The sequence below is a fragment of the Protomyctophum bolini genome, assembly GCF_963924005.1.
Source record: "Protomyctophum bolini genome assembly, chromosome: 23".
NCBI classification, from domain to species: domain Eukaryota; kingdom Metazoa; phylum Chordata; class Actinopteri; order Myctophiformes; family Myctophidae; genus Protomyctophum; species Protomyctophum bolini.
Window position 1 is genome coordinate 5,458,253 of NC_137884.1, and position 18,938 is coordinate 5,477,190.

An 18,938-nucleotide genomic window follows, 5' to 3' on the forward strand; every position below is an offset into this window, starting at 1 on the left:
CATTGCAGTAATGAATGAGTGTGATCAGAGAGTATTAATATTAAGCGATCACCGCTGTGTTCATTAACAGCATGCCCACGTGCACGCACACACACAAACACACACACACACACACACACACACACACACACACACACACACACACACACACACACACACACACACACACACACACACACACACACACACACACACACACACACACACACACACACACACACACACACACACACACACACACACACACACACACACACACACACACACACACACACACACGCTGGCACACCCACTTATGCATATGACTGCGTAAACAGAGTTGCACACCAGCACTCCACACACATACACAATTCCACCCCACAGTGTGAGGTGTAATGGGGCGTCAACACTTGTTGAGATTGTTAACCATAATTAATAGACAGCTGTATTACAACAGTCAGTCAGTCAGTGTCTCTTTCTCTCTCTCTCTCTCTCGTCTTCTTTCTAGAAGACTTAAGGATTTAAGTTTTATCTTCGTTGTCTCCCTCTACCGACAGAGAGAGGAGGTGACTGCAACGATTTCCAAACTACATTATACAACAGATAATTTTGAGTAAGTAATCTGATGTTGAAACAGCCATCTAGTCGTGCTTCAAACAAGCATGATGGAACAGCTAATCAAAACATTCCCCTTTCACATGCCACTTACAGTAAAGCATAATGAAATGTTGGGAATTTTGCCTTATATTGGCTGTTAATGGTACCCCAACTTTCAGCAGCTGTCACAACATTTCCCAAGGGAGTTGGGTTGGAACAAATTTACATGTTATAGTAGACACCTTTATGAACACATTTTTGAAGAAAGCTAGTGGTAAGCATTTCTTTGCAGAGTGTTCCAGACGTCCCTCTCCAGAGCAACATTAGTGACTTCCTCCTGGGGAATCTCGAGACGTTCCAAGGCCAGTGAGTCAATGTGTTTCCTCCAACTGCGCCTTGGTCTGCCCCGGAGGTCTCCTCCCAGTGGGACGATTTGCAACACATTTGGCAAATATTCTCTAACTATAACAAAAGCAATACAAATGGAGCAAGAGCACACTTGAATGTAATTCATTAATAGGGTTTGTTTTATGTTATGTATTTATTGTATGTTCACCCCATAATAGGGATGCCAATAGCTAGAAGAGAAGAGAAGAGAAGAGAAGAGAAGAGAAGAGAAGAGAAGAGAAGAGAAGAGAAGAGAAGAGAAGAGAAGAGAAGAGAAGAGAAGAGAAGATGTTACAGCATTAATCCTTTACTGACAGACCCTGACTGACAGACCCTGACTCGGGGCAAGGTTGACGAGTACAAAGACGAGTCAAAAACATGGCAGGAGGAAAACATCTCCAACACGATACTTGTTTTCCACAGCGCTGGCTTAGTGGGTTCATCTACACTGTGCCGCTCTGTTCCGCCGCGCTCCGCTGATGTTTAGACTTGGGAGCAGCTTTGCCCCGAATCCATGTCAGAGGAGTTGTGTTCCAGACTCTTGCCTTGTACGTACAGCACGAAGGAAAGAAACTAGCACTCTGTTGTCAAGCAAAGCTGATTGTTTTGCTGGAGCTTAGCCTTGTTCACTGCACAGTCTGCCTCGGGCCACAAACACTTTCAGCTCATGAAATCATGAAAGCAATGAAGCAGACTCTTGTTGTTCTTGACACCCCAATGTTTTTGTATGCGTGTGTAGGTACTGTACAGTACAGTATGAGTGTGCATGTGTACCTGTGAATGAGTGCCGCAGGCCCGCAGCGGTACAAATCGATGTGAACTCAACTCTCTGACCCCTTTTCCACCGGTTGGAAACCGGTTCAGTTCAGAACCAGTTTTGAGTCCATGAGCCAGACCTTCAAAATTGGAACGTTCATTATTAATTATTAATCTAAGTAGATTAATATAACCCTTCCACAGTAGTAGCTTTTTCATATTTTCTATTTTTTTACATATTTTCCTACATAATGCCTGATTTGCATATATGCCTAAATGTACAATTTCAGAAAATGTGTAATACAAATAAATCATTGTCATCGTGTAAGTAATCAACTGGGTGGTGATAACTATTAATTCAATTTTTACCTATGTACCTATTACGTATAGGCCTACTGTAGGTGAAAATGACAAAATGTGTGATAAATAAGAAAAAGCTACTCCTGTGGAAGCGTTATCATATATTAATTTACTTATATTGATCCTATAAACAATGTAATATACCGTAGGTATGGTTTTGACCACTCAATTCATAATTAACGTTCCAATTTTGGAGGTCTGGCTCGTGGACTATACAAACTGGGTGAAAAAGGGGCCTCTGTGTCTCTTCTATATTCATCAGTATATTGGTGGAACTGTTAAACTGAAAGGGTATTGCTTAAACGGTACATTTTATTACCAATAAACTTAAGCTTATGGCTTCCACAGACACATCACACACATGGTAGTTTATCTCTGTCTGTCTGTCTGTCTGTCTGTCTGAGAGAGGGAGAGAGAGAGAGAGAGAGAGAGGGGGGGGGGGGGCAGTTAAAGAGGTCTGCAGGGACAGAGAGATGAAGGCATGAAGGAAGGATATAGGTGACATTAAATGGAGGTATGATGGAGGACTACAGCAAGACAAGGAGGGAGAGATGGAGAGAGGTGAGAGGTCAGCCTGGCCTCTACCCTTTCACAAGGTATTATACTGTAATACTACGCGCACACCCTCTCTCTCTCACTCTCTCTCTCTCTCTCTCTCTTTCCCTCGCTCATCTGCTATGCATTATTCAGAGAGCTGTAGAATCCCTGTCCATTAAATATACATGGACACACTGCAGAGGACAGCAAGGACAGAGAGAGAGAGAGAGAGAGAGGACACACACACAGACGTAAACATATAGAAATATTTTACACTGATAAGTCAAATGTCACACATAATGATATAATCACACACACACACACACACACACACACACACACACACACACACACACACACACACACACACACACACACACACACACACACACACACACACACACACACACACACACACACACACACACACACACACACACCTTGAGGGGCTGCAACACATAACCACACAACTATAGAACCCCCCCCCCCCATACACAAGCTACATTATAAATAAAGCCAAGTTATTTTTGGTTGATCGGTAGATCAATAATATTGATCAGAGCTAAATGAACAAACAAACAGACAGAAGGAACATCTATAATGCATCTACAGTATATGACTACATGTTTGTGTATGTGTGTGTGTGTGTGTGTGTGTGTGTGTGTGTGTGTGTGTGTGTGTGTGTGTGTGTGTGTGTGTGAGAGGAGAGAGAAAGTGCACAAAATGTTTATAACTGACATATCATTGTCTCCACCAGGCCGAAGGAATGGGGAGATGTTTTGCACTCCGTGTGTGTGTGTGTGTGTGTGTGTGTGTGTGCGTGTGTGTGTGTGTGTGTGTGTGTGTGTGTGTGTGTGTGTGTCCTTCCGTCTGTCCGTTATCAGCTAATCTCCGGCACTGTTAACCCGGTCGATGAGTTAACTGTGCACACACACTCTCTGGATGCCAACGATGAACCTCTGCCCCACATTTTCCAGAACGGCCTGTTATAGCGCCACCATGAGGCAGCTTTATGAGTTACCTAAAACTGCACCGATGAAACGTTGCATGCACACTCCCTAGAGGCCAAGGACAAACCATTGACCTGCATTTTCCGCATTTTAAAGCGCCACCAGGAGGCCGACCTTTGTAAAACATTTTTTTTTATATTACTCCTCCAGATTCTGTCCCATATTTCATATTCCATCTTTCAAAGTTTGCAAGATTGCCCCGTTTTGAACCAAAGCCTCAAATCATGAACGCAGCGTGCAATTTACGTGAAATCTTTCACACATTTTACATTTTAGGCTGAGGAATATATCCCACCCTTTTCACATTGGCCTGTTATAGCGCCACCAACAGGTTGACTTTTGCAAAACATATTTTTTGGAACAAAATGCAAAATGCCTCAAATCATCCAATTGCCATCAAAGGCGTATGAAGAAATGGCACCCTTCTTTTCACATTGGCCTATTATAGCACCACCAGGAGGCCACAACCTGACCTGGCTTGGTGGAGAACTGTGCCCCTATAGGGGCATTTTTCAGAAAAGAATAATGTCTGCCTGCTAATGTTTTTTCCATGTCTTGTCACCTTGATATTATTACTGTAACAAGGAGATGAGAGATATGTCAACACGTATAGGAGATACGGAGTAACAGAGATAGGAAAACTCCATTACTACCACTTAACCTATTTCTCTCTTTGTTTTGTATCCGTTCCCATCCTCTCTCTCTCTCTCTCTCTCTCTCTCTCTCTCTCTCTCTCTCTCTCTCGATGTAATCCAGTGAATCTGACAAGCAACAACTCTTACTGAGCTCTCTTAAAGGACTATATGCCGACGTCAATATATGTCAGTGTCAACTTACAGCTTCAGCCATATTAATGTAGGTAACCCATAGAACATACTGTCCCTATACTGTCAGCATTGTTCACTGCTCAGGATGACGGAATTGGTGCTCTCTTCAATGTGTCTCGAACTGGGCCAAAGATATAGCTAAAACATTGAGACAATTTGGATAAATCCCAGTTCTAGAAGCGAATCCTCTTTCTTTCCTAGCAGCATCTGTCCTCGCATTCTCTCTCTTTTTTATCAGCACCACACATGCTCTCTAAATTTAAAAGCAGCCTTCTTTAAAATCTTCAAGCTGCTTTGGGAGTGCTTGATTTAAGTTTCAAGATACCTCGGGGACACCATGGAATTTGTAAGCCATGCCTCCGAAGATAAGATGTTCTAAACGAAGTCCTCATGTTCAAGTTTTCATGCATTGATAAAATAGGCTTTTCCTTGTCACCTGTATACCATAGTTTAGTTTTACTGCTGCACAAATTGCTGCTTGCGTTCCTTTATTTTAAGGAAGAAGAGTAACAAAATGATAGGAACATGTAATGAGACGAACATGAAATACAATACATTTGAAGTATTTTAGCCCTGTCGGTAGCAGGCAGTGTTGTTTTCGTTGACTAAAACTATGACTACCTTTTTCCACTGATGAAAACTAAATGGAAACTAAATGAAAACTAAGCTATGATGACTAAGACTAAGACTAAATATGCTCAAATTTAGTCATTTTACACTTGGTTGCATGCTGAAAAAAGCAGATCTACAAGCTCACAACACGTTGCAGTGTGAGATTGTAGATCGGCTATTTTCAGCAAGTGTAAAAACAGTCATTGCGATGGCATCAACGCCCACCAAAATACATTTTAGTCGACAAAAATCAACTGTAGATTTAGTCGACTAAAATCTTATGGCATTTAGTCGACTAAAACTAGACTAACACTACAACATTCCAGGTGACTAAAATGTGACTGAAACTAAATGAAAACTATTGAAGAAACTAAAATGGAAACAACACAGGGTGCACGCATCACATTTAATCACTTTAATGAAATAATAATGTATAGTAAAAGTGAAAGAGTCTCGTGCTTCACTCACACTCCCTCTCTGACAGCTTCCTGCACATGTTAAAAAGACAATGGGTCCGTCTATAAATAATTGATGTAATGGTTACTATACTACCCAAGTCTTACTGCTAGTAATGGCACTAGACACACAGGTGTGTGTGTGTGTGTGTGTGTGTGTGTGTGTGTGTGTGTGTGTGTGTGTGTGTGAGACTCAAAATGTCACACTCATGTACGACCTCAAGTGTGTGTGCCTGCCTGTGTGTCCTCCCACATATCAGCATGCTTGAGCATATGCACTGACGTCAACATCACTTTCTGAAAGAGAGAGAGGGGGTGCAGGGGAACATCTGTTTTTGTCTAATAAGAAATCAGGCGATAAAATGGATCCGTTTTAGTCTAGCATTAACAAAACGCAAGCGTGGCTCAGCTTATTTCACTTCACTACATCCAATTTACAACGTACTTCAGTGCAATTCATCTTAACTCAATTTAATTGAGTTAAATAGTGTTTACACCCCCCAGACAGTTAAGTCTAATCAATTTCAATGCAGTTCAACTCTGACCACTTCTAGAGCTCACAGCCACTTTATTCCTGTTAAAAGTTTGCTATTCCCCCCCCCTGTGTCTACAAGGTAGCAATCTATATGGAATAACAAATACCTTACCCAACATAAAACAAATTGATCATGGCTAAACAAAACAATAATTCAGGAGATTTGTTAAAAAGCTTATTTCACCTATATCTATCTATCTATCTATCTATCTATCTGGTGGGTTGAAATACTTGTATTCAACGCATTACATACTGCATGTACAGTAACAGCTCTATGGCGCATGTATCCTTTAACACAGACCTCTCACATACTGTACATAGAGTGAAAACCTCATACACTCCTGTTAACTACACACAGATGACGCAAGTCTCAACTCCACGGAGAAAACTTTGAAAAGGAAGGTTATGGTAAACAGGCTTTTATTTTTTGACGCAACGTTACCGAATTGCGTTATTGCAGCGTATACTGCTTATTGAGTTGGGAAAGATTGTTTGTGTCACTGCAGGTCAAAATGACGCAGACCGAGTCTGAATTGATATTCAAGCATACCTAATTTGATTAACTCAAAGCTTTATAGCCTCGGAGAAAGCCACTCTGTTACGCAGAAATGTGCCGGACCGGAAAGGAATACAGTCGCGTGCGTCGTCGCGCATTGTTGGGTTGCATGATTCATCTAAACTATAATGTAATCAAAAGGCGTGACTTTATGTTTCACATTTATGGCGCCGGTGTCCTCGCCATTACGGTTAATAACCAGGACAATTGAACAAGACATCACGCGTCCATCAGGAGCACAACACAATCACAGAGGCCATTAAGTATCGTTTAGCTAAATACTCACACTCATTATGAATTAATTTGACGAGACCACGCACCAAACGGCATGATCAATAATCATGAATAATAATAATCAATATTAAGCAAAACTATCCGGATTTTCATTTGATCCATTATCACTAGGCATGTAACGGTATATATCGTATATCGATATATATCAACGTTAATCCTGACAATATGAATCGATTTAATAAAATGTAAAAATCGAAGCGCTCACCAATGGTCTATTGACTCCTAATAATTTCCCAATAATAATTAGAACAATCCGGTTCACTTCCCCACTTGAGATTCTAACTCCCCCTTTATGTTGAATTTCTTGACCTCCAACTTGTCAGTAAATATGACTTCATGGACGGTCATCATAGGTCACCAGGTCATTCACTTCACGCTTTCTCAACTAGTGGAAAGAAAAGTCAACAAACATACTATAAATGCATGGTCAGGGACCATGTGGTGTCCTAGAAGACACTTAAAACGTCGAACCACACTCCTTACACAGAGGTGTGTGTGTGTGTGTGTGTGTGTGTGTGTGTGTGTGCGTGTGTGTGTGCGCGCGCGCGTGCGCGAGAGAGGAGATAGAGGGAGCGAGAGAGAGTGAGAGAGAAAGAGTGTCCTTTTGGGGAAGTTCATCAAATGTGTTCTCCCATCACCTAACTCCCAGTAGCCTCGCCCCCAGCCTTTAATAATGTATGGCAGACTGGCGCTGTCAGCCCAAAAGGCCGTCTCTGTGGACACGGCCACTATACTACCGCCATAGGTGTTAAATTGAGGTGTCAAGTGGGCGCACCAAAACCCGTTGACACGTCTCTCAGAGCTCGCTTCTATTTTCGCAGTGGTGTAAAGGAACTAAGCACATTTACTCAAGTACTGTACTTAAGTCAAATGTAGCAGCATTTTCCCTTACTTCTACTCTGCCACACCTCAGATGCAAATATTGTACGTTTTACTCCACTAAAATTAAATGAAAACTTCAGTTACTAGTTATTTTGATTATTATTTCAAAACATACATCAACCAACTCAGCCCTATAGTATTATTGGCTATACTTTCAAAATATTAATGCATTTTGAAAACTGCATAATGAGTACTTTTATACTTTTGTAGTAAGACACAGACCATCCAAAATGTGTTGGAGCAACATACAGAAAGGCAACCTCATTTTACGTTACAATTTTAGTGTACGAACGTTTGTTTTCACTGCTTTGAGCGTACAAAAAATATCAGTCGGTTTTAAAATTAAGTAGACAATGTGAACAGGCGGAATCGCATGATGCACGCCAGTGACGCCCGCAGCGTGTAAAAGACGCAAGTTGGTTCAGCTTGGAAAAGCATTCCTCGCACCACACTCCAACAGTCACGCAACTGAAAGAAGCAAAGAACATATTGCACAGCTACAAGCCAGACAAGTGCAAATAACAAAAGAGAAATCGTGAGGGCAATTATGTCTCGGCTCATTAAGCTCTTGCTCGTTAAGACTGCCTTCGTTAGTAAAGCTCGGCTGATTCTGCCTTCTGTCCTGTCTGGCTGTCTGCTATTTCCCATGTTGCTTCTGCTCTGTGGAGGAGGAATGCAACACACACACACACGCACGCGCACATACGCGCGTGCACGCACACACACACACACACACACACACACACACACACACACACACACACACACAAAAGGTGTGTTCACAAGCAGAGACATAGTTACATACACACACGCATGTAAATGCACACACAAATCAATCATGAATGGCTTCACAGGCGATGTCGGACCAACGTACACACACAAGCGCACGCACGAGCACACACAACTTGTTTTCTTAGTGAGGTTTGCAGCTTGTTGTTGAATGCATCCTGGCTTTGTTATCATCAACCACTTAATGCTTACTGTCAGCATGAAGTCTCTCTCTCTCTCTCTCTCTCTCTCTCTCTCTCCCTCTCTCCCTCTCTCTCTCTCTCTCTCTCTCTCCCTCTCTCCCTCTCTCTCATACACACCCATACAATATGTCCTTTCTCTGCCGTTCCCAACTTCCCACACCTGCTTTCATCACCAGAGTCAGACCAAGAGACCTCTGGGTGAACTTGGTGATGAGAGCTGAGCCTCTGGGGGCTTTCTGTAGCACGCACACATTTGTGTGTGTGTGTGTGCGCGCGCGCGCGCGTTTGTTTTGGTGCATCTCAGAACACAGAACTCACCGAAGTCACTGTGATTCCTGTGAAACACGAACAGCATCACTATTCTGGACATGTCTCCTAAAGGCATGTCTCCACCGAAAGCACTGTGAGCTGCCAGAGCCTTTCTGCCGTGCATATTCCACAGTAAAGGCTCCAGAGGATCGATCCTCTTGTCAGTGCCACACCTACAGCGTTGCAGCGCTCTCGGTGATCAGCACTTCTTTGGGCAGAGCGCACCGGGCACTTCAGGCAAAAAATAGGTCAACTTTTGTCACGTTTTCTATTGTTTCTGACATCCCGGTCATTTTAAGACCCGACTTTGAATCGTAGGCTGTAGTTGCTAATAACTCAGATGGAACAAAGACCGGGCACAACAATGGTTCCAACGTTGCATGATATATTAAATAAGCACAATTAGTACTAGGAAGTTCTCTGGACAAAAAAACTGCAAACATTTGGCAAAAATAGCCGACCTGCAAGCTCACAATGTCTCACAGTGCAACACGTTGTGTACTTGTAGATCGACTCCTTTTGGGAAAGACATTTGGTGTAAAAGGAAGGGCCCAAGTACAGACCCATGGGGGACCACATCCAGTGAAGTATAGAGTTTAAGTGGTTAACCCTTGGGAACTTATAAGGGCTAAATGGGAAATAGACTGCATGGTGCTTTTTACGAGTCTTCTGAACGCTCAAATGCACCTTGCGATGCATTTCACATTTACACACCGACGGTGGAGGAACACGCAGCCAGGAGCGAACCAGGGATTGAACCGGGAAACTTCTGGCTAACCAGGTGGTCGACACTCCTGAGCCAATGCCTGCCCTGCCCACCGCTAAACTGGTGTGCGTTTGTGAGGAGTAATCCTTCCTTACACAGACTGGATTCTAAGGTGTGCGTGCGTGCGCGTGTGCGTGCGTACATAAAAACCTCATCTGGATGTTCGGGAAAACATTGCTCTTGTCTATTAATCTTGTGACTGGATTGGTTTAGTTGTTTAGTTGTTGGTGCATTATGTTAGGCCCAACTAAAATCAACTGTAGATTTAGTCGAATAAAATCTTATGGTATTTAGTCAACTAAAACTAGACTAAAACTAAAACAAATATATGAGTGGAAATAAATGTAATTTTATTCAAAAGACTATGACTAAAACTAAATTTGCTGTCAAAATCAACACTGTAAAGAAAAACACAGACTATGTTATCTAATATCTATATATATATAAATGCTTCATGGCGCATGTGCTCCACTATGCAAACACTCTCGCACGGGCACACGCGCGCACACACACACACACAAGACACGAGACAAGGTAGTCCAGATGAGTTTAGGTGCAAACACTTGACCCTTTGATGCACGAGTTAAGCACTCAACCAATTAAACCTGAATACATGCTGTATACGCAGGGTCGTCCTCCCCCCACATTAAATCTATTTGCTGAAAATAGCCAATTTATAAGCTCACATCGCACTGCAACCCGCTGTGATCTCGTAGCAAATATACACCCCAGAATATGGACACAAGGGTTCATGTGTCGTTTACACACCTATTTTTGCTGAATGTTTGCAACTTTGCATGTTATCATGACTTTCCCAGGATATGGGACGCTATAATCTGGAATGTGGATGAAGTTAAAAGTCCAACGTATTCCCATGGGCATTAATGCTCTTACACAACATGAAACACGCCTTTAACCTTTTCTTTGTCTATTTCTGTTCCGTCTGTTTATGTTTTTTTAAATGCCTTTCCCGTGCCTTATGTAAAGCACTTTGCCTCCGAGATGCGCTATACAAACAAGACGTGTCTTACATTGGGAGCGTGGGAATGACTTGCCATGTCCTTGGCCTTGGGAGCGGAGTCGACACGCTGCTTCAAACAACACACAATACCACGCTGTTCTCAGTGGCGTGTGCGTGCCCGTGCGTGCACTCGTGCGTGCCTGCGTGTGTGTTGGGAAGTATTTCCCAATAATCCCCTGGGGAGAGCCCCCCCCCCCCCGACTCTGGGGGATCCACCAGCACTATTCTCCCCTCATCAATTTATGAATTCAATTTCACGCACGCATGCACGCACGCGCACACGCACGCACACACACACACACATATCCTCCCCATCCCCCACCCCGAAGATCTGAGGCCCAAATGAATCAAAGAAGCCTTCATCCGAGTTCACTTCCACAGGCAGAGGTCTTCACACTATGTGTCACAATCAGATCACCGATTGTCACACATCAGCATGTTCCTGTTTTAACCCATGAAGACCTGAGGCCCATTCTACAAATGCCTGTAAAAAGAATCAACACTAGTGAATGGTCAAGTAGATGAAAAACGATTTACAATAATTTAGTGTAAAAATCTGCTCCGATCTCATCATTTTAAAAAGATTGGAATCGGGTATAGCCTTGACGACCTACAAGCGTATGCTGTACATACGTAATGTAATTTAGATTTTTGGTAAAAGGTACATGTATGCATTTGCCCATTCCCTTGCAATCCAGGGAGATATGGGTCGGGAACCGATGAAGATTAGGCAAAAGGGAGAAGTGATACGCTTGTGGAACCGTCTCATTAATCTGCCAGAAGGTATACGTTAACAAAAAGGTCTTCAACTGGGATAAGGCACACAATGGCCCCCGGATATCTATTTTCAGATATCTTTCAGGATATGCTTTGTGTTTAATATGTCGAAAAACTAAAACTATTCTGTAATTACAAAGATAAATGGTCAAATGACATATACTGTATGGTCTAAGCCAAAACGTAGGTACTGAACCGTATGTCAAATCCTTTTTGTGTGCTCAGCTGACAACTGGTATCCTGCCTCTTGCTATTGAGGTAGGGCGGTTCTCAGCCGTTTAAAAAAGCAGGTGGCTTGCGTTGCGCACGTCCTTCCCTGTACTCGGTTCTCAGCTGTGCCAGAAGAAAATAGGATATGAAATGTATGTGAGCTGGATGATGTTGAAAATGAATTCCATTTTATGTTTTATTGTACCGTAACCACTTTATGATGATTTGACTGTTCCATTATTTGAGGTAAATCTGGGAAAAGCTGCCATACAACAGTGGTTCTCAAAGTGGGGTCTGGGGAGCCCACGAGTAAATGATGCAGGAAAATCAGACTAACCACTAAACATATTTTTATTTTGGCTATTCAAAAATTGTTCGGGCATCTGGTTAGGATGCCTCTCGGGCGTCTCCCTAGGGAGGTCCTCGACGGACGTCCCACTGAGAGGAGACCCCGGGGTAGACCACGGCGCAGTTGGAGGAAACACATCGACTCACTGGCCTTGGAACGTCTCGGGACCCCCCAGGAGAGGGAAGTCTGGAGCACTCTGGTGGAGCTGTTGCCCCCGCGACCCGACTACGGATAAGCGGTTGAAGATGGATGGATGGATGGAAACTCAGCCTCACACTCCCGTGGGCGTGTCCTTGACAGGACCATGTTTGAGAAGCAAGTGCTGTAGAGATGCAGATCGTTTTCAATCTACTGCCTGTGGTCCTGTGAGGTGTGTAGAATTGACGGCTCTGTGTGATTAGTAACTTATATGCTGTAATGGAGGTGTGCACTCCAGCTGATTGGCGACCCAACTCCTGAGAGAGGGTCAACGATCTATAGACAGCAATGTAATTACCAATCACCAATTATTGACTAATCCTAACCTCAACACGCACACGCACACACACACACACACACACACACACACACACACACACACACACACACACACACACACTATCAATGTTCAGCGATCAAGTATTTGGTCTCAAGGGGCCTTAATTGAAATGGGGGGCTGTGCTGGCTCAAATCCCCCAAACCCCTTTCACATGTTATTTATTCCCTCATATGTCTGTCTGTCTGTCTGTCTGTCTGTCTGTCTGTCTGTCTGTCTGTCTATCGCTCTCTCTCCCTCTTTCTCTCTCTCCGATGTACCAATAAATAAACCTGACCTAACGTAAGAGCAATGTGTAATTAGTTAATTGCAGGGAGGTCATTAGTGACCAGTCATATTGATCATTTTATGAAATAATCGATTATTAATGGACGAATATTTTTCAAGAAATAGTGAAAATATAGCAGCCTTCGCATTGGGAGCTTGCAGATCTGATATTTTTTGATTATTCGCTTACTCAAAAAGCAATCGATTGACTAATCGCTAAGAATGTAATCAGCAGTTGCAGCCCTAGTCCACACCATTTCTGTTGCACCGCTGTTCTAACTCCTACATTGTGTATCGGCAGGTGGAGAGCTCCAGTCTGACATGTGTGACAAGCTGCCTGGACGATGTACTTTTAATGCACTGTTTCCCAAAAGTTATTTCATAAATAATGAGTACTTTCTAGTTTTAGTACTTTAAGCTATTTTTATAGCAATACCTTTGTATTGTACTACAATTTTACATTCCGAACATTTACTTGTATTTCTACATTGCAGTATTCATACTTATACTTTTACTTTTATCATGTGTTGATGTGTTATTTCTGTGTATTGTTGTTCATGGATTATTGTATCTTTGGCTCTACTCTGGGGGGGGGGGGGGGGTCGTTGATATCAGAGCTGCACAGATAATCAGAGATATCAAATGTGATATCAGACATGTGTCTCGGTACGACGATTATCTGATATCACATGAGCAGAGCCACACCGCCATACTAACATGCAATAGCTTTGCAATAAATGGTTTATGCTGGTCAATCTGAGCTGAAGTGTCTCAATGAACTTCCGGGTACGATGATGTCACACACAAATAATTTTGTGTATTTTTAAAGGTACGTTAATCTCAAATGCAATTTCTAATAAACTAAAGAAAACAACTGACAGGCTTCAAGTTCTTCAACTTGTTCAGAATGCAGCAGCTCAAATTTTAACTAGAACTAAGATGAGAGAACACATTACCCCAGTTTTAGCCTCACTACATTGGCTTCCAGTAGTTTTTAGGATCGATTTTAAAATTATTTTACTGGTTTATAAAGCTCTAAATGGTCTTGTACCATCTTACCTCCTCGACTGTCTACCTAGATATGTATGTTTTTCATATATCTCCCTTACAGTGAGCCCACGCAGTTTCCCCAGGAACTGCATTATCCAGCTCTTCATTTTAGAGAGCTGGATTGTTTGCACTACGCATGTTTGTGTCAGTGCTTGTTGTTCAGGTGTTCAGGTGTGTGTGCGTGTGTGTGTGTGTGTGTCCCTGCACACACACACACACACACACACACACACACACACACACACACACACACACCTAAACATAAACCGGTGAACACCCACGCGGCACGGCATGCATTCCTATACTGGTAACACACACACACACACACACACACACACATACATCAGACAACATTCCAAATCCTATTAGTGAAATGAGAGCGAGGCGTTGTGCCAGCGTGGTTTGCTGTAGTGTTAACAGAGACTCCTGTAAACCAGTTTTAGTAGCTGCTGCTGCTGCGTGTTTCATCAACAAATCCGCCATCATACAGTATACATAATGTATGTGTATCACATGCTGATAGCCTTTTTTTTTCTTTTCAAGGCAACGAGGAAACAACAATGTAATCGACGCAGCGACGGTGGCGTCCATGTTTTTGACGTACTGAGTCAATTGTACAGCCTTGGTCGCTCACGGTGAACCCAGGCGGCAAGCGTGCGCCACTGGAAATGAAGCCAATAAGGAAGTAATGAAAACGCTGCAGTGCTCATTAAGAGCCCAGAAAGTGTCACCATTTCCCCTACTGCTGTTAGCAGAAGACATGTCATGCCATTAATCAGTAAATATCTTCTATCTATAAATGCACCACGTCTCTGTATGTGTGTATGTACAGTACTACAGTATGTACGTCTGTAATCCACGTAACTCGAGAACCGTCAGAGCAGTGCCCGGCCTTGAGTCGGTGGGATACACCAGAATCCAGAACCAGCACAAAGGCCTCTGCCCAGGCTCTGGACAGGGCCCAAATTAGCCAATTGATCACACCTGATCACCCCTAGATCTCCATATATGGAGCTGGCCTGTTCTGACATCGCAATGATGTTCTGACATCACAATGATGTCCTGACATCACAATGATGTTCTGACATCACAATGATGTCCTGACATCACAATGATGTTCTGACATCACAATGATGTTCTGACATCACAATGGTGTTCTGACATCACAATGATGTCCTGACATCACAATGATGTCCTGACATCACAATGATGTTCTGACATCACAATGATGTTCTGACATCACAATGGTGTTCTGACATCACAATGATATTCTGACATCACAATGATGTCCTGACATCGCAATGATGTTCTGACATCACAATGATGTCCTGACATCACAATGATGTTCTGACATCACAATGATGTTCTGACATCACAATGATGTTCTGACATCGCAATGATGTTCTGACATCACAATGATGTCCTGACATCACAATGATGTCCTGACATCACAATGATGTTCTGACATCGCAATGATGTTCTGACATCACAATGATGTCCTGACATCACAATGATGTCCTGACATCACAATGATGTTCTGACATCTGCATATTTGGGCACACCTGACAACGTTGCCCAGCCATTGTGCAGGCTTGGGTTAACCCAGCAAAGGTGGCGGCCATGTTTGAGTACATTTAGCAGCGAGGTCGCTCACCTTCACAGTTAACCACATGGTAGCACTTTAGATCCAGCTGATGATCTACTACTTCCCCATCAGCCCTGATAAGCATGATTATCGCCCTCTCAGTCCTTGTATCAGTCCCCTCACCCAGGGCAAATAATGGCTGGAATGTGACGAATATTTATATAACATACACACAAAGTACAAATACAAATATAAACCATCCAAGAACCCAATTCTACTACCCCCCCCCCCCCCCCCCCCCCCCCCCTCCCTCTCTCACACACACGCGCACGCACGTACGCACGCACGCACACACATTCACACCATGGTAAAAGCATGGGGTAGCTGTGAAATGTCATGAGTGCCATTACTGGATTCATATTTCACAATCTCTCTGTGATCAATCACAGATGCATGGGTAATGAGCACAACACACATTGCACGCACGCACAGTCACACACACGCTCGCGCACACACAATAGACACGCTGTTACACTCACACGTGCAGAATGTGTGAAACTACCACGCACACTCGCACACGCACACACAATCCATGCACTTCCATTGTCTCTCTTTCTCTCATACATCATACACAAACTAACCACAAACCACTCTCACACACACACATGCTGCAGTAAGTACAGTCAGTGTGAGTTGACATATTTCAGCAGTGCACATGCGTGCACACCAAACAACCACTTGCCCTCAAGAAACACTTGACATGGTTGGTTGCGCGCACACATGGTGTGTGTGTGCGCGCACACGCACACACACACACACACACACCTCCAAAAGCTTGCCTCTATCTCTCTGTAGACTGACTGCATTTTAATTGGTTGTCATCATTGAACTTTATCTTCCTGTGATGATGGCGAGGGGAGCAGTGAGCACGGCTGCCACGGCAACCATTGAGAATGTCACAGCAGAACAATGGTGTCACACACACTCGTGCACGCGCCGTTGCGCACACACAGTAAACAAATGCAGGTATCCGAAATAATCACAGTTCCACTACCGAACGCGAACGGCCCAGAGCTCCATGACAATAGAATAGAAATATAGAATGCACATAGCAAGGCATTGGGATCAGTTGAATAACAAACACTACACTGCACTAATACAAGCAGAAAACACAGTCAACACTTCATCTGAGCTCCATGGGATAGAATACATTAGTGGTTCTCCGGGCTCACTTGAACATCTCACACGGTCCCATGCACCCGGAACTAGTATTGCATACTTTAAGTGCCTGTTTATCGGTAACACAATGAAAACTCACATTTCCAAGGTTTTAAAGAAAGAAATACATTAATTATGTCGATATATATATATATTAATGTTAGTCTAATAATTATTAATTATTTTACAGCCCCCAGGTTGAGAACCACTGCATTAGAGTGGAATAGAATAGAAGAGAATAGAACAGCCAGTCCCTGTTATGAAACATCACTCCGCCCTTACCTTGAACAGCCGCAGGATGTTGGCCACCATGATGGACACGGAGCTGGCGGCCGCTCCGATCACGCCCACGATCTTGTCCGGCTTGGTGAAGATGGGCGCGTCGCCGTTGGCGCAGCGCACGTCCGAGCCGTCCTTCTCGATGAGCGCCTGCACGAAGGTGAGCGACTGCTCCAGCGCGTACGTGTCCCGCGAGCACGTGTCCAGGATGCGCGCGCCCAGCGTGATGTTGGGCAGGATCTCGGGGTCCTTGTTGATGAGGTCGATGGCGAACATCATGGCCTCCAGGCGGTGGATGCCCTTCTCCTTCTTCAGCTCGCCGCACGGCGTGCCGCGGTCGCCGCGGGCGTGCACGGGGAACAGCCCGCCCAGGATGATGTCGCCGTCCAGTCGGATGGAGTGGGCGTACTCGGGCGCCGCCTGGGGGTCGGCGGGGAGCCGCTGGGCCGAGGCCAGGGGGAGGAGCCAGGCGCAGGAGGCGGCCGCGAGCAGGGCGAGGAAGTGGGAGGCGCGGCAGAAGGGAGGGAAGGAGGCATTGCTCCGAAATAGTGGCTCCATAATCGCCATGACGACGAATGGCAGGCGGCGGTTGGCGGGTGATAAGGGATAAGAGGAGCACGGGGGAAATATTCCAATCAAGCGCTTTCCAAAAACATTTGTAGGCCCTTCCTATTGGTCAGTGCAGAAGGGTGTCAGGACCCCAGGGGCGCAGCAAGCCGAGCTCCATGAGCCAATCATATTCCAAAAGAGCAGAGCTGAGAGCGACAGAGGGGGCAGCGATGATGTTGAAATGGAGTAGACTTCCTTCTGCGATGATAATGATCTTTAATTCACATCTTCAGAAGAACCTATTGGAGAGAGAGAGAGAGAGAGAGAGAGAGAAAAAGAGAGAGAGGTTCATATCCATAACTAATGAACACAACGCAGACAGAAGGAAAGAGATATTGGTTGAGAATTAGCCACTTATCAGTCTCTATCCTATACCAGAGCAGAGCATAAGATAAACACATTTCATCAACAACATAACTTCCAATGCATTCCATATACCACATAGATACTGTGCATATCATATGATCATAATACAATCCATGAAACACATTATAGTCACAGATACCCATAACAGAACTGTGATAAAGACATTTCCTCTTGAGCCACACATGTGTAATTGTATTTCATTTTCTGTTTATCATAACCTCATTTCATACTCAATATCCCCACATGTCAGTCAATGGTCATTATCAAACACTGTTTGCCAACTATGGCTAAAGTTAGCAATCAGTTGATCTTGACTTGTTCTACAGTTATATTCATTCATTTCATTTCATCATTTGGACAGAGACAATTGGTTGGTCAAACATACTTTTATTATGTTTGACCAACCAATTGTCTCTGTCCAAATGATGAAATTGGACAACATAGTAATGATAACTCAAACACCCACTACTCACACCATCCTCATTTCCTGGTCAAAAGTACACAAAAGAGTCACCACTGAATCCACTGCTCCTTTTATAGGTGGAGGATTCAAATTGGGTTGCACCATGTTGCAGGGGTGCATGTGTCTGGCAATACATATTATTTAATATGATTGCAACGAGACGGGTTGTTTAAGACCTGGTTTGATGATTACTTTGGTATTGACAAATATACTGTAAATGTTGGGAAATGTTTTCTGTGTTGCATGTTCACTAGATTTATAAGTGAATGCTTTGGGGAAACCTGTCTCTAGACAGATGGTATGGGCCAATAGTCAGAGGCCTGGGTTTGAGTTCAGGTAGTCAGTCCATGGTGAGACATGGGAAGGGAGGGGAACA

The 18,938-nt window shown here is 43.7% G+C and overlaps 1 protein-coding gene across 1 annotated transcript in view; it reads right to left on the reverse strand.

Annotated features, from left to right (window-relative positions):
• The window catches only part of grm8a (glutamate receptor, metabotropic 8a), a 252,876-nt gene that overhangs the window by 222,823 nt on the left and 11,115 nt on the right, over positions 1-18,938 (reverse strand). The window contains exon 2 of the mRNA XM_080757178.1: positions 17,128-17,972. Coding sequence (XP_080613304.1) covers positions 17,128-17,691 — 564 coding nt within the window. The 5' untranslated portion in view covers positions 17,692-17,972. The remainder of the gene's footprint in view (positions 1-17,127; positions 17,973-18,938) is intronic.